This window comes from Parambassis ranga, chromosome 8 (genome assembly GCF_900634625.1).
Source record: "Parambassis ranga chromosome 8, fParRan2.1, whole genome shotgun sequence".
Lineage (NCBI taxonomy): Eukaryota > Metazoa > Chordata > Actinopteri > Ambassidae > Parambassis > Parambassis ranga.
Genome location: NC_041029.1, coordinates 12628056 through 12643837, shown reverse-complemented (window position 1 = coordinate 12643837; position 15782 = coordinate 12628056). Strand labels below are relative to the sequence as shown.

General features: G+C 42.3%; 3 protein-coding genes across 6 annotated transcripts; 1 reads left to right on the top strand and 2 right to left on the bottom strand.

Annotated features, from left to right (window-relative positions):
- Positions 1-1205: 1205 nt before the first annotated feature.
- fn3krp (fructosamine 3 kinase related protein) lies at positions 1206-3341 on the bottom strand. Its single transcript, XM_028412130.1, has 6 exons — positions 3134-3341; positions 2778-2929; positions 2595-2686; positions 2404-2486; positions 2196-2318; positions 1206-2105 (listed from the first exon to the last, which is right to left on the bottom strand). Exons 1-6 carry the CDS (start codon positions 3272-3274, stop codon positions 1767-1769), a joined length of 930 nt encoding a protein of 309 aa, XP_028267931.1. The 5' UTR covers positions 3275-3341; the 3' UTR covers positions 1206-1766.
- Positions 3342-3444: 103 nt separating this feature from the next.
- Positions 3445-4869, top strand: arl16 (ADP-ribosylation factor-like 16). The gene is made up of 5 exons (XM_028412037.1): positions 3445-3573; positions 3869-3924; positions 4005-4121; positions 4205-4320; positions 4403-4869. Exons 1-5 carry the CDS (start codon positions 3456-3458, stop codon positions 4566-4568), a joined length of 573 nt encoding a protein of 190 aa, XP_028267838.1. The 5' UTR covers positions 3445-3455; the 3' UTR covers positions 4569-4869.
- A 62-nt stretch (positions 4870-4931) lies between these two features.
- On the bottom strand, positions 4932-14216 carry epn3a (epsin 3a). Of its 4 annotated transcripts, none has more exons than XM_028412033.1 (11): positions 13907-14216; positions 11345-12059; positions 9704-9822; positions 9088-9165; positions 8651-8749; positions 7473-7556; positions 7163-7304; positions 6920-7090; positions 6775-6846; positions 6455-6691; positions 4932-6315 (listed from the first exon to the last, which is right to left on the bottom strand). In XM_028412033.1, the coding sequence occupies exons 2-11, from the start codon at positions 11931-11933 to the stop codon at positions 6020-6022; spliced, it is 1887 nt and encodes a 628-aa protein (XP_028267834.1). In that variant the 5' UTR covers positions 11934-12059; positions 13907-14216; the 3' UTR covers positions 4932-6019. The 4 variants fall into 4 exon arrangements, with proteins under 4 accessions (XP_028267834.1, XP_028267836.1, XP_028267835.1 ...); XM_028412035.1 differs by having other exon boundaries at positions 6920-7087; XM_028412034.1 differs by having other exon boundaries at positions 11345-12056.
- Between the last annotated feature and the right edge of the window lie 1566 nt (positions 14217-15782).

Genomic DNA, 15782 nt, shown 5'->3' with positions numbered 1-15782 from the left:
GATCTGATCAAAACAAGCAACAAGTGCTTACCTCCAGTGCCCAATGGTGTTGAGTGCCTTCTCCCAATGTCCTCCGTTTCTTTGTGGGTGGTTCCTGAGCAGGTCTTCTGTACTCATCCTCTACCACCTCCTTGATCCAATACAGGGGTTTCATGAGTAAGTTCTGAAAACTGGCTACAGATATATTAACCAAACCCGAGGTTGTGTTATAATTACTGGCAATTATATTTAATCTAAACTTCACATCACTATTAATACATTTAGCCTACCTGATAGCCTGCATGTTGTTAATTAATGTCTGGGTGGCTCCTCTCTGTTCTGTAAGGTCTGAAAACACTTCACTTGATCACAGGGGCGGCTGGCCCATAGGGGGCGCTGGGGCACCGCCCTCCCAGAGGTGGAGGGGGAAAAAATATATGATTTTCTTTCTAAATAATATTATTATCCGTGCCATTTTACTTAATAGTGTGTGCCCACATGCAATTTAAACTATATAAACAGCATTTTCACCAACTGACTGCCATTTAGTCTGTTAATAGAGCTCTTCTGGGGCGCTAGTCAAAAGCGCTCCATAGAGTGCAGCGAAGTAGCCAATTGTGGACGGTTGCTAGGTTAAAAAATAAAATATTCAGCCAATTAGCGTCACGTAAATAAACGATTTTGGGCCGCTGGAAATGTCGCCCCTGTCACAGAGAATACCGGGAAAGGAATTGCTATGAGGTCACGGGTTAGTCAGTCAGAGTAATGGCGACCTCCACCACATTCTAGCCTCCACCAAATTCGGTGAGATTTCTCTTAAACTACCCTTTCGCGACTAAGGACTATGGCAGAAAAAAATCCATATTAAGGAGCTGGGACCTGACAAGTCTGAAATAACCATCACCCAGCCAACCACGGCATATAACAGGACCTTTAGCAGCTAGCGCCTTAGCGGGAACTCTACCTCTCTAACTGCTCCACACTAGTACCAGAGCACCACCTACTGGCGTATAAATGTATCTTATCCCTGTGGGAATAATAATAAATACAACTAATCAAACAGCTTTTAGCAAAAAAAATAGGGGAGGTTTTAATTTCTTTTAAACCTAACAATACTTGCTACAGTAGGCAAAACAAAACAAGGCCAGTGCAGTTCAGAGCATTGTCAGGTATAACGTTATGGAAAATATTCACACATAATCGTGAATAAATAATACATATAGACCTAAAAGAATTGTTGACATGAAAAATAAATATTTTATTTTCGTTTCTCATTTACAGATTTTTACATCTAATAATTTAAGTATTTTGCATTTATGTATTTCTGTCCCTGACCATTGTTTGAATTTGTGTACTTGTAACAATTTACCATGCATTTATTGGAATATATGAACCTAGCAACTAGCATGCAGGCTAGCAAAATATTCGACCAAATCATAGGAGTCAGACAAAAACATAACTCTTAAATGCATAAGTATACAAAAATAACTCTTTCTTTATGATGATGTTACAGAGCTAAAGCAGTAATTCAGACAATAAATTAATAAAAATTAGGATGCTGCTCTTCTTGGTGCATTTTAAGACTGTCTTTTTTATAGTGTTTCATTAAAATTAAGTTTTTAATAATAATATTACTGAAGATGCTGGCCATTATTATAATAATATATTTCAATATTAGAATGCTTTATTTAGTCTCTTCAACTATCAGCCACACCTTTGGTCAAATTAACACTATTTACATAATACTTGACTTATGTTTAAGACTGTTAAGCTTTCTCAGTGTGGATTTATTTCAGCAGATCTTTCATAATCCTCACTGAAGACCCTCTGTAGCCACCACCAAAATGGTTCCAATGATTCAGGTAGTGGAAGAGTTGGTAAAGCTGGTTCCTCTTTGCAAATCCTGGTGCTTTAGGGATCTTTTCATGGTAAGCAGAGTAAAAGGAGCTGTTGAAGCCACCAAAAATACTGGCAATACCCAGCTCAAACTCTGAGTGGCCGTAGAAGGAGGCAGGGTCAAAGATGACTGGGCCATCAGCACACTCTGCCACATTGCCACCCCATAAGTCTCCATGAAGCAAAGCAGGCACAATCTCCACATCTGTGAAAAACTGAGGGATCTTAAGCTGTAAATAACACATAAAATATGAGTATTGTGCTGTCAGATTGCTGCAAACAATTATAAGGATGTGTGTGTTTAATTTCTGAGGTTGCACCTGTAGCTTGGCCCATAGCTCTCTAGCCTCTCTGTCTCCATGTGATTTCTCCACCATGTTCAGCTGATGCTGAAGCTTCTGCTGGGAATAAAATGCCACCCAATCACTCTGCCACTCATTCTCCTGAAAACGTATAAAGAATATAATTATTATTTGTCACATATATGAACAGAAGCCACTAAAAAGTACGGTTTCTCCTTTGTTTTACTTGTGGTAGATATCCACAGCATGTAGTTACATCAAAGCCAAATTTTTCAACAGCAGCCACCCCAGACTGCCCAGCTCCTTTTCCTGCATCAGACATATAGAATAAATAATCAGTAGTAAAATCTTACTTGCAATGTTAGCGTAATACTTGTAAGATTGTTCGTTGCTTTGTGTGAAATTAAAGTGATTTACCCACTGTCTGCTGCTCTTTATTTAGTTTCTCCAACACTCTCTTGTTGTGAAGATGTAGATCTGCCAGCTGTTCCCCCAGCTTTGTTGAGTGCCTAAATATTTTCAAAAGTAGAATAAATGTGCAAATCTAGAATAGTTTGTAATGATACATTATAAATAATAACTGTACGAGTAAGCTCTTACCTGCTAAGACCTTTCATGTCCAGATGTTCCATCACAAATACGCATCCTCCTGTGTCAAGTTTGATCACCTTCACAGGCTTGGGGACTTTTACCGTTTCTGTCTTCATAATGGCTTCCAAACTGGCCATTTCTCCATCAAACATTAATTTGGCCTACATCAAAAAAGCAGTGGATGCTTATACAAATATCCATAATAAATATAAATAACTGCAGTGCTCTTCTTTTTACAATATCTGTCCACTGAGTAGAGCTTATGCAAGATATTATATTGACTGATGTTTTCAATTACCACAGATGGAAAGTCTGTTATAATAAAGAATAATAATAATGTGTAACAACAATCGTGCAATGAATACCTCGCTTTTGTGGTTTATCTTCACAAACACTCTTCCTGTGTCAGTGTCATAGCTCCGGCCCTCGCTGATACATCCCCCTCCTGAGTGACCAGTAGGCTTTAGGATCGATGTTCCCAGCTCTTTCTTTAATTTTGCTTCCATATTTATTTCTCAGTGAAACAACGCATTGCAAATGGAGCCCCAGAAGTTCAATGCGCGTTCCTTCCTTCCTGAGTATCTCTGTCGCTTAGATATGACGATCTCTTTGTTTTGTCCAGTCGCTGAAACGTATCGCGGTCACGTGTGCGTCGCCATGGTATCCAGTGAGGCTACATCGGGCTACATGCTATCACTGGCGTCGCTATGTTTCTGCTGGAAACCCGAAATGAGCAGCAAAGAAATGTGTTTACTTCTTGGAGCGACTGGTGTAGGAAAGACTTTGCTGCTCAAGCGTTTACAGAATATCCTTTGTGGGTGTGTGAATGTTGTAAAATAAAACTAGAAGGTAGTTAACAGTACTGAAACTTAACTCGCTAGCTAATTTTAGCCCACTAAGCTAATCTAATCGTATAACACCAATCAAGTAAACACGGCCTAAATATTAAGGTGCCACTGCAATTAAGGCTTAGTATATGTCATTTTTATGTAACCAAGTATATTTTGATTATTATCTTAATATATTAAACTAACGATTCCCTTTAGAGCTGACAACAAAGTAGTGGCTGCTGTTTGTTTTTCCTAACAGATTTTATTTACAGCTCAGTTTGTATGGTTTAGGTGAATTAGAGACACCTCCGCCAACTCTTCCAACAGTAAGTACCAAGAAAGGTCGGGTAAATGTGGAGTTTTATGCTCAGTTTTGATGCGATACAATCATTTTTAATCTCCACAGGTAGGAACCAATCTAACAGACCTAACACTGAAAAAGAAGAAGATTACATTGAGGGAGCTGGGAGGCTGCATGGGCCCCATATGGCCAAGTTACTTTGAAGACTGCTCATCTGTTATTGTATGGTCTTTCTGTACACTGTGTTCATTTAAATTCTGGTATTTGAAATTGGAAATAAAAACTTTGACTCTCCTTTTTTATAGTTTGTGGTGGATTCAGCCAACATTGCTCAAATATCCTCCTCCTGCATCCAGCTGCTGTCAGTACTCTCTGCCGAGCCTCTGCGCAACACCTCTGTGCTGATTCTCTTCAACAAGAGGTGACATTAATATTACTGTATGAAGATGTCACTGTTTGTAGGTTCAAGACATTTTTATCACCTTTCTTCCAACCTTTTTCAGGGATATGCCATGCATTATGAGTCTGGTTGAAATAAAGTCGCTATTGAGGATGGATGACATTGTTGCATCTGCTAGTCAGCCAATCACAACACTGGAATTCAGTGCCCGGTCTGGACAAGGACTTCAAGAGGTGCTGAGCTGGCTGGAGTCTGTTGCAGTCAAGTGATGTATATTTGTTGCTTATATACATCACAAAACATACAAATGTCTGCCTGCCACTGACATCAGTATTTCCAGGTCAGAGATATATATATATATATATATATATCCATCATCTGAACCTGCTTTGTCCTGCAGTGCAGGGTCACAAGGGGGCTGAAGCCTATCTCAGCTATCTACGGATGAGAGGGGTACACCCTAGACAGGTCACAAGTCCATCACAGGGCAACATACAGACTACATATCATAAGTCCTGTGATGAGAAAAATATCTGTGGTACAATGCTCTGTGCATAAGTGTAAATCATGAAATATATGTGTGATTTTAAGGCAGGATGTAATGAATGTATGGTTAGCCATTTGTACATAGATTAAAATAATTATGTAATTTATTTTTATTCATGCAGATCACTGTTGTTATTCTGAACAAACAGAGATTAAATTTTGAGGATTCATGACTTGATTTGCTTGTGATTACTGTGATTACAGTGAATTCTGAACAGCAGGGGGCGCAACATCGTAAATACTGGAGCCTTATGATTTCACTTTAAATGCATTGATACTAAGGGAATCAAACAATAAACCCATCTGAAGAATGAGACAGTGTTGTAATGATACCCCTACATATTCTGAGTCAGTGCTTCACAAGCAATGAATACACTCATATTCATACATGTTTAAATGTTGCCCTTCTTATCATAAAATCTGAAGCACTTAACCTCCCACAGTCCTCCCAAACTATAATTTCATCCAGCAGTTAGTTTCACTATAGTACAATTATGTATACATGGATATTTCTCATGATTTCCAACAGAAGCTCTGTAGAGTTAATTGTAATAATGCAGTAACAACAAATCTGCTAGTAACTGTTGCCACTTAAAGGGACAGTTCAACCTGAAATAGATTATTCAAATTTTCACCATGGCCTGCAGTTTTGTTCATCCATCTTGATTGTTTTGATGTGAGATTCAAAAGTCTCTTCAATACCATGGAACTACATGGCACAAAAAAAAAATCAAAATTGTTCACAAGGTACGACAGGCCAAAAAATAACATTAGATTTGGGGTGAACCGTTCCTTTAAATCTGTCTTTTTTTTCCAGAGAGCGTCACTAGCTGTGGCCAAATAAGCCAAACACATGTGCCTTATGATCAGGTTCACTGACACAAATTATTGTCAAACTGTGCTTTTGTGTAGTTTGTTTCTGTAGACAGTTAGCAGTAGGTTACAGATTTATATGACACTTATAGTCAAAATGTTACTGCATTCATTAAAATAGGAGTAGGATATGGCATCGCAGTGAAGAGCAGAACCATCTAAGGGTTACTGTATTATACAACAATATAAAAAAAAAGTTTTTATACAAGTTCTTCAGGCAACAGTTTGGTCTGCAGTTAGAGTAACAATGATGTAAAAGCATTCCCCTTTTTTCTCTAAGATGGTCATTCCAAGTAAGTCTTCATAGGAAAGGGTTCTGGCTGCTCTGTGCAGCCTGTGATCCCTGAGTACTGGCTGAAGAGAAGGGCAACAAGGGCTCGGGGAGGTTCCCTGGCAGGTCCAGACCCGGCTGGGTGGGGTGGGTAAATGACGCAGGAAGGCTGGCACCTTGGTGGCTCATCGGCAAGGGCAAGGAGGCACTATATGGAAGAGATGCAGTATGGAGAGCCGCAGAGGTGGAGCTGGAGCTCATTTGATTCAGACTAAGTTTAGGCTGCTCTGATTGGAATGGGTTTGTGGCTGAAGGAGCACTCAGGCCTGGATCAAAAGAAAAGAGAAAAGTTAGAGTTGACTTAAATATAAACACAGCATGGACCAAAGAAAGCTAAATGAACCAAAAACAGCATGTGATGTTCCAAATGTGACCCTAAAAATGTGATTTGAGAACAGTTGATACCTGATAAAAAGGGGTTCTTGTTCATGGCTGCAGGGTTTACTGGGATTAAGCTGTCCAGGTTTACCAAGGAAGCTGCGGTGGGGCCCAGGAAGGCCTCAGGTGTCTGGCATTTACGAGGACTCGGGGCAGCCAGATTATCTCTTAGAGCAGACATGTCGAAGAGATCAGGACTGTCCTCCCCTCGGCCATTAACATTCACCTGACCGCCATCCATGGCCTCATCGAACAGATCCCCATCTAAAAACCCCAAAACAAAGACACTGTAAGCAAGTTGGATACACGCAAGCAGAGTAGGAGTAGTATGATAACTTAATGTTTACCTGATGGACTTCCAGTTCTTGTGTGTGTGGATCTCTCTGACGGGGCTGAGAACGGGTCAACACCTGAGGAGGCTTTAAGCACACACATGGAATAATGTAATAAAATGCAGCTTCTGTTTTTTTGCACATGAACACACACCCTCACCTGTGTTTGAAGGGAATGCCCACACTCGGCCTGCAGGGTTGAGGTTGGAGGTATTGTTCGGCGGAGCATCCCAGGGGTTGTTGACCGGGGGCTCCCATGGCGGCGGAGGGCTGTTGGAAGTGGGTGGTGCCATCCAAGGAGAATCTGCTCTTGAGATGTTGGCACTGCCTTCTTTAATAACATACGTCAGTTAGAAAGAGATCTGTTTGTTGCCCTGTCATGGTAAGCTAAACCAAGGCTTACCCAGGGAATCCCAGGGGTCTGAGGCCCCGGCCCCAGCCCCAGCACCTGCAGCTGCCTGGCGAGGAGCATTTTTCCAGCGCTGGTCACCAGGAGGTGGGTCTGAGGGAATTGCAAAAACATCTACCAGGTCCATAAAGGCCGTCTGAGCACATGTAAAGGAAAAAAAAGCAGTGTTAGCTCAACACTTGATGAATGACTTGAATTATATAGGAGCATGATTGTAGACTCCATATAAACATGAAAATAATAACAATAGTTATACAGATATATCTATCTACAGTGTAGAATATCATACTCCAATTTTTCATACCCCGCCTTTAGACTCCATTTCCCGTTTACTTTCTTCTAGAGCTTTCTGGAGCAGCGACTCATCTCCTTGTCGACTAAGTTGTTCCTGTCGACAGATATAGACAAATGGAAGCCTTTGAGCAGGACAGCTTCTGGCAAAATTCACATATTGTCACATCATACAATATTTATGACTCACTGACAGCTCACAAAGGCCAGCTTGTATTTTTTTTCCAAGGCAACATATGCTTGGTGTTGGCACAAACCAGAAAATTCTCAGGTCAAAGAGAGGAGACAGCAAAGCATCACTGTGACCCCTAACAGAGCAGTTCTATTGTGCTACAGTACATTAGCATAGAGACAAAGAGACAGACAAGGGTGCAAAGGTTGCAGAGATAATAGTGACAGTTACACAATTTCTTCAAAAGGCAATGAAGGCAGAGGGTATGGAGATGAGTTAAACCTTATACGTATTAGTCAAATAATCATCAAGAAAAGGACAAAAAAGGATCGTATAATGTAATAAACTGGGTCTCAGATCTGGGGCTACATCCTTCAAAGGACAGAGTCTACAGAGAAGTGTTCTTTGTTTACTCTGAAGGTCACACTGTCAGTTGAATGGTCTGGTCTGTGGAAGACTTTCTGTTTATCACAAATCGTAGCTCCTGTCGCCTAGCAACCAGCAGTCGATATTAACACACAAAAGTTAAATCTTTTGAGTTTGGAGTGTTTAGAGTCTGCTGTGTTGGACAAGAGTGAATCCTGCACTGCGAAGGATCCAAATCAATAGGACAGCCTTGTCAAGCAATCAACAAAAAGAATGCAGCTCCTCATACTGAATGTCACTGCTGGTCTGATTGTTGGCTGTCAGGGTTAAGGATAGGTTTTAACCAAACAGCTGGCAGAGTGAGCAGCATGATTGTCACATCAGAGACAGTGTCCAGGTGACAAAGTAAGAGAAGTGCTGTGGAGCCAAGCTGTGGACTGAGACGTCCCCGAGTGCCTCCCTAAGCTTTAGAAATTTGAGGCCTTGATGTGACCTTGACAAAATCAAACAAGACTAAACAGATCAGGGACATCTGAATGTTTCTAACTCGTTAAAGATAAATTAAATCAGAGTGGTTATCTATGTGATGACAAGTCTAGTCAGTGTCAGGCTCATCAAAACTCAAGTGCTTAAGTGCCTCCCCAATGACCCACCTGCTGGTGTTCTTCTTTGCTCAGGCTGAGGGCGAGCTGGAGCTGGGTCTCCTCGTCCATGTCCACGGTGGGAGCAGGAGCCTGTTGAGCCTGGACCGGCTGTGAGAGCATGTCTGGTGTTAGTGAAAGTGCTTGGACAATACATGCAATTCTACAGGTTAGGTGGAGTAAAGGTGTCAGTCCACACCAAAAGGTCAGCACCAGGTCAGTGTCTGAGATCAGACAACTGAACTACAAGGAGAAATGGAATGGAATGGTTATTGAGAAGGATGTCCATTTGTTGTGTAGATAAAGTGTTGAAAGTCATGGATCTAGTCTATGGAGAGGAGTGTGAATAGTACATGCAGTCGGTAAAGGGACCGGGGTGTGTGAGATTCGTTTTAGTAAACAGGGGATGTGCAGCAGAGAGGTTCATCCCCCATCTGGCATGCTTGTACCTTCTGGGCCTCCTCCTGGCTGAGACTCATAGCAATCTGGAGTTGGGTCTGTTCGTCAATATCCACTGCAGGAGGTGGCTGGGGTTGAGCAGGAGGGATTATAAGGAAGACCAATCAAAGGGAAAGCTTGCATGATTTTGCTGAAGTTATATATTTAGAAATAAATAAAATATATCAATTTCATCAAATGATTAGTTTGATTCCAGAATAGGAAACTGCTATTGCAGGAACTATTCCTACAGTAGCAAAAGTCTCTAAAGGGAACAGCTGTCCTTGCCATGGAGACGAGGGCAGGCGTGGATCGATGCACACTTCCTGCCTGGCTTCTCACCCTTTCACTCACTCTTCTGCATCATTCATGCTGATTGGTCAAAGCGCCATTATTGACTACGTCAAAGATAAGAGTTGAGGGTATCACTTTCTGCTTGAGGAAAAAAAACAACAGACCCAGGAGGCAGCAGCAGGAGTGCCTGTGCTTCTGGGAGCCATTTCATGTTTTACTACAGCATGACATGTCATCAGCAGTGTGGCTAAGAAGCCTCTTTCTGTCAGGTGCATGTGCTGTAAGAATGGAAGTGTGTGTGTGTGTCTGTATGTGTGTATCAGTTAGCAGTACCTTTTCACTCTCCTCTCGGCTCATAGCCAGGGCCAGCTGCAGCTGCAGCTCCTCTTCTCCGACGGTTGCTGGTCGGGCTTGTTCCATGTCTGGAGCCAGTCGAGGGGAGGAAGAGGAGGCTGCAGGGACACAGGAGTGGGTTTTAAGGACGAATGGGGAGCAATGTGGATGGTGGGAGAAACAAGAACAGATGGAAGAGATGGAAAACAAAGAAAGAAACACTTAATGCTGATTTTTAGGGTCAGGAAAGAGCTGGCACAGTTTTTGCATGTTAATTTTCCACTGCCTGTTGTTTGGGGCCATTGCTGGCATGGCCTGCTCAGTCTGCCTGCACTGAGAACAATGGTGTGGCTGTGTGGAGAGTTAGGTTGGTGGTGGGGGAGAGGAATGGAAGGATTGGAGAGGGGCCCACCTTATTACCCTGAATATACCAGTCAGGGTGCCAGGCTGTGGGTCACAGGGCTAAAAGAGGGAAGCAGGCCACATGTTGGCAAAGTCAGGTGTCTGAAACCAATCATTTCCACTGTGCTGCCTCTCAATGTCCTCCGTCTGAGCTAGAATACTTGCTGGCAATTAGCTGCTGCCAACCTCGTGACTCCTGCCATGCATCAGTATTTCAGCAATCACCACTATCATACCTTTAAAACTGTACAAAAACTGAAATGTATGCTATTTTTACACAGGCCAACACAAAAATCTGAATTATTTAAACACCCTAAACACGACACTATAAGACCAGTGTTTTTTCTACATTTCTTGACTGATGTATTATTAAACATTCTGTTCTATCATCACTGAACGAGGAGTCACATGTTTACTCTGGCATTCTACCCAAGAAAAATGTGCAAGTAATGTCTATCAAGGGGGAAAAAGTCAGATACTATGTGTTTAAAACAAGCCACAGACATCAAAGTATAAAGAAGGAACTGGTTGGGTTATGAAACCACAGCTTTGTTACAGACTAACACCCTTAATAAACACCACACACCACACAGACCACACATGTATGTAGTAAACAGCCAGTCAGACCACATTTACAAGTGATGCACAGAGATACATGATGTCCAGTCCTTATTTGTGTGCATCCATAATATGAAACTCTGTGTGTGTGTGTGAGACACATAAACGCACACAAACAGGGCCTCCTCTCCTTTGTAAATCCAGTTTAGCTGACATGACTGTAAAGGGGAATGACGGGAATGCAAATGTCCATCCAGCAAAACTGAAACATTAAAACACAAGGAACACACTGTTGTTTTACAGTAAGGAACACACTGATGTTTTACAGTTAAGAAGGCTGAGTGTGTGTGTGTTAACTGTATTTTAGTATATAAAGCAAGAAACCTCAGGTGTGGACTAATTCCTGAACACAACGTCTATAATATTCTTTGAATGATTTTATCTGATAAACTCGTGACTGAAGAAACTCATGACGTGTCAGGTGCGCCGTCCTGATAAGTGGCAGGTGACATTCCTCAGGACTCATCACAGCATAGTTTGAGTACTGAAAGTAGTGTCACTACACCTCGACCAAACCTGAATGTTTGAATGCATTTTTATGCATTTTGATGCATCTGCTGCATGAGTAGGTGTCATCTACTGAAGATACTAATGTTATGTAAGCTACATCCTGCTACTCACAGTGGAAGGAGGATGGTGATCCTCTGCACCTGCTGAAATCTTCCCCGTACCCACCCGCAGGCACAGACTGTCGTCCTGAGTACGGAGGAGGCATGGATCCAGAGCCCAAGCTGCTGGTGACCCCTGCCATGCGCGTCTTGGTCTTCAGCGCCTGGCTTCTCTCCTTTTTCAGCTTCGCCTCATCCCTCAACAAAACCACCAACTGCTTAGCTTTCTCTCGGACATTGATGCCCTGGTCTCGTCCATCCCGGTCTATGTACTGGAAGTCTCTCAGAGTCTGAATGGTGTGTATGTTCTCCCTGCACTCCTTGGCCACACGCTCAGAGCCTGTTTTGATCAGATAGTCCAGCAGGGTGAGCGCCTTGTAAACGTGCCTCCAGTTTTTACCGTGATCATTGAGCCTCTTCCAGATCATGCCCATGACTTCAGTGAAAGCCACCACATTGAAGGTCAGGTCTGCAATTTCAGACATGAGCGAGCTGGGGGGTCCCCACTGGTCATTGGAGGTGGCCTCTCGTACCTTGACCTCGGCCTCTGTGTAGTTGTTGACCATGTTTTTCATCTGCCGGCGGAGCGATGAGGTCTGCATGATGGCGGTAGTGGTTCACAGGTGAAAGAAGAAAATCTAACAGCAGGCCAGCCCACTGCGCACGTCGCAGAAAAATGCGATGAATTATAAAAGGCCTCTTCAGTGACTTCCACAGGCGTGCTCCTGCTGGAAACACAAAGACACGTTCAGGGTCTATGATCCTTCTGTGAAATCATCTTTTTCCTACATATCAAACACACCACGCCTTCTCAATTGTTACCCTGTTTATCAGCAGGCTATACGGCTCAGCTGTCACATACTTTTTCACTCATTATTTGTGTTTGGAAGGAAGAACTCAGCACCTCCAAGCAATGTGAAACAAAACACCTGGACTCAGTTTCCCACGGAACAACATGAAGCGGTGTGTGTGAGCGCACACTGTATACAGTTAAGCAGGCAACCACCAGCAGAGTGACAGCAATTTTCTAAATTAATTTCAAAGCAAATATGTGTTTCACACCCAACCCCGACTGCAGGAGAATCTGCTGGTGTAGAAATCTGTGTTTTATCTTTTTCAGAAATGGGAGGGGCTCCTCTTCTGCTGTTTTTCTGACCTGATTAAACCACAGCAGCAGCAGCAGCAGCAGCAAGGCCTCAAAGCCTTATGAAGCTCAACTCCTTTACAAACACACACACACAACAAACTCAACCATAACTGGAACTGATAAAAAGTTTCTACTTCAGTAATCATTACAGTTACTGTACAGATATGTCACTTTGCTCTGGACGTTGAGTTCTTATGTTGTCAGTCCCTCTGATAAGTGCTCCCTGTACTTAAAGGGACAGTCCACAGCAAAATATCATTATTATAGATATTCATATTATTGTGGCCTGCTGTTCATTCATCTGGATCTGAGCTGCTCGATGAGTCATTAAAAAAAAATACAAAATCTATATTGTTTTTTGCAGCCTGCAGCCATTCTCTTAGTTTTTAAATATTTGTTTGGCCCTCCATCCAGACGCATTTTCCAAATTCATCTCTTAATTGAGACATATAATATAAATTGTTCTGCTGTGAGATGCAGAGTTTTGAAGTTTGGTGGTTGAAGTGCACATACAATACAACTCAATTTTCAACATTCACCAGAGAATCATGGCCTGATTACCGGTACTTACTGGGAACTGTCAACACACTATGCTGAGTCATGACTAATCCAAATGATAAGAGGAAGATGATGCATTTTCACTTGTTATCACAGATTAGGCCCTTCACCTCAGGGACCATAACATCATACTAGGAAGTATCTTTGTGTGCTGTAAATGTCCATTAAGTGGCACTGGCTGATCTCACCACAGGTGGTGACCGATACATGTGCCTTGTTCACTGCTCAGCTCCATTAAGCGTGTAGCTTCCTGGTTTCTCAGCTGGGGACCATGTGAGGAATACCTAGAGTTAAAATGTGCCTTTCCTGTATGTGGAAGTGGAGACGGGAGCTTTTAATGGCAGAGTGGGGCTTTTACAGTCAGATCAAAGAGCTTGGGTGGCAGTTAAAATCTCCCTCTGGCTAGAATCTGGGTGCACTCTCACTCATAATGGAGATGAATGAAATTTGTGGTACTGAGATGATTGTAGGAAAGTGAGAGAGTCACATTCACACCTACCTTGACTTGGCAAATATTTTGAAAGTATCCCAATATCTTATTATTTAATGCTTTTAGTTCCCTGCTTCCTCAAACTAAACTCCTCCCAGATCAGCCCTATATGCTCGTTCAGGTGTGTTTTAATACATCCAACAATAAAACTCTGGATCACTGGATGTCTGTACAACTTATTCCTCTGACAGGTCCTCTCTGTCCCAAACTAGGACGACTGGGGCCATTATTGCGTCAAATGGGATGATCGGGTAGGTGAAGTGTGTGTGTGTATGTGGCGAGACCGTGACTCGGCCATGTTTCCCCAGTTTAAAAGTTAAAACCTCGACAAACAAAACCCCAACAGACCACTGTAAAATTCCTTCCGCTTTCTCACTTACCTTCATGCCATAGCGCGTCAGCGGGGTCCCAACTTGGGGAGGCTTCGGGCAGAAGAAGAAACGCCTCCGCCTCTCGACATATCCCGTCAGCTTTCGGACGGAAGAGTGTGGAAAAGATGTTTGTTTTTTCAAAGCGCGGCGGAAAATATCCGATCGGATCCCTCAAACAGAAACAAAAACTAAAGCGAGGAGCTGGCTGTTTTTTTGCTATCAAAGTAAGTTGTGTGTGCGCGCAAATCACAAATACAAGCACACATACAGGCTGCAGATGGCACAGCCCCCCTCTCCTAAAAGCGCGCACACATACACACACACACACAGGAAAAATGGATGGAGAGAAGAGGGAGGGAGGGAGGGAGGCCTGCTCGGTGCATGCAGAGTCAGACTTAACCCTTTCACTGCTGTGTCTGTGCTGACTGGAGCAGGTGTTGGAATCACACACACAAACAAACACACTATACAGACTAAATGTTGCGCAAACACAAAGTGATCCTGTGTTATATTTCAGCAGATCCCTGCAAGTAATATAATCTCTTAATATTTCAGAATGTACATCAATAGAATAAACAGAAAATATTAGTTTGCTAGTATAGAAAGGATGCTGTAACATGTGTCCCGGAGGGAATCTACAAAGAACCACACTTCCTTTTTGCCTGCATTCCTGCTCTTTATTTATTTATCACCACTAATGGGACGCTCTGTGAAGTCATATCCTTATGCATAATACAGCATGAAGCCTAAATCTTTTCTGTGTAGTGTCAATTCAATCAAATATACACTTCTTTATATGTAATCCCTACAGAGCATACAGGGGATTGTGCTATGAGTCTACAATGATTACCTAAGCGAATGAGGAGTGAACAGAAGCTCTTGTGGTTGGCTGAGCAGGATATACAGGAAATACCAGCTCCACCTCGAAACAATAAAAACACACTGGGAGGCGATAAAAGGCCAAAGTGCACCCAAATCAAAAGTTCACACAGTATGACGCAGTCTCTGAGGACTATAGTGTGGGGCTTTTTTTTTAGCTGAAATATGGGACTTTTAATAATTTTCATGTAACTCACTGATCAGTCTAATCCAGCTGCAGCTTCATATACTATCTCCTCCACCTCCTTCATTCTGTCGTGGCATCCCTTGCCTTTATTTCTAGTGAAAACAAATGCCTGAACATTCTTTGTTTGCCAACAAAAGGCATGGTGAGGTCAGCACAGGGTGGGGTTGGGGGGGCATGCAGGCAAGGCCTGGGAGAATTGGGGTGGGAGGCGGCTGCCACTCAGGAGAGGAAATCTTCTTATGTGTGTGTGTGTGTGTGTGTATCCCTGATGTTGTGGTTGTCAGTCTTAAAGTAGGTAAACACTGTGCAGTGTTCTTAGGAAATTAATATAAGGCCTGGGAAGCCACATCTGTGTACATCCTTAATAATACAAAATCTGTAAATGACCTCTGAATAATCCAGCAGCAGCAAGAATTAACCCACACACCTGCAATTTCCAAAAGCTGTTGCTTGTGTACAAACATGCAGATACATAAAATAGAAATGAAATGTTTGATTCTCACAGATCATCAGAATTATTGGGCTAATAATGAGCTGAAGCCTAAATAAGGAATAACAACACTTTTTGAGTACCAGGCTCCAACAACAAACCAGTCCGTCATTATTTAGGGTCACCTGAAGAGATTTCTGTACTTTTTTGCAGCACATATATTATATATGTGTATTTATAATATGTATCTTGTCAAATTGATAAAGATATGTATTTGAATTTGTTGGTGGTTTTTTCCTTTTAGAATGTGGTTTGTTAGGTTGTGGAGCCTTAAGGTTTCTGAGCCACCACAAATGCTCTATAAGGGAAACTGTAGTACACTTAAGTAT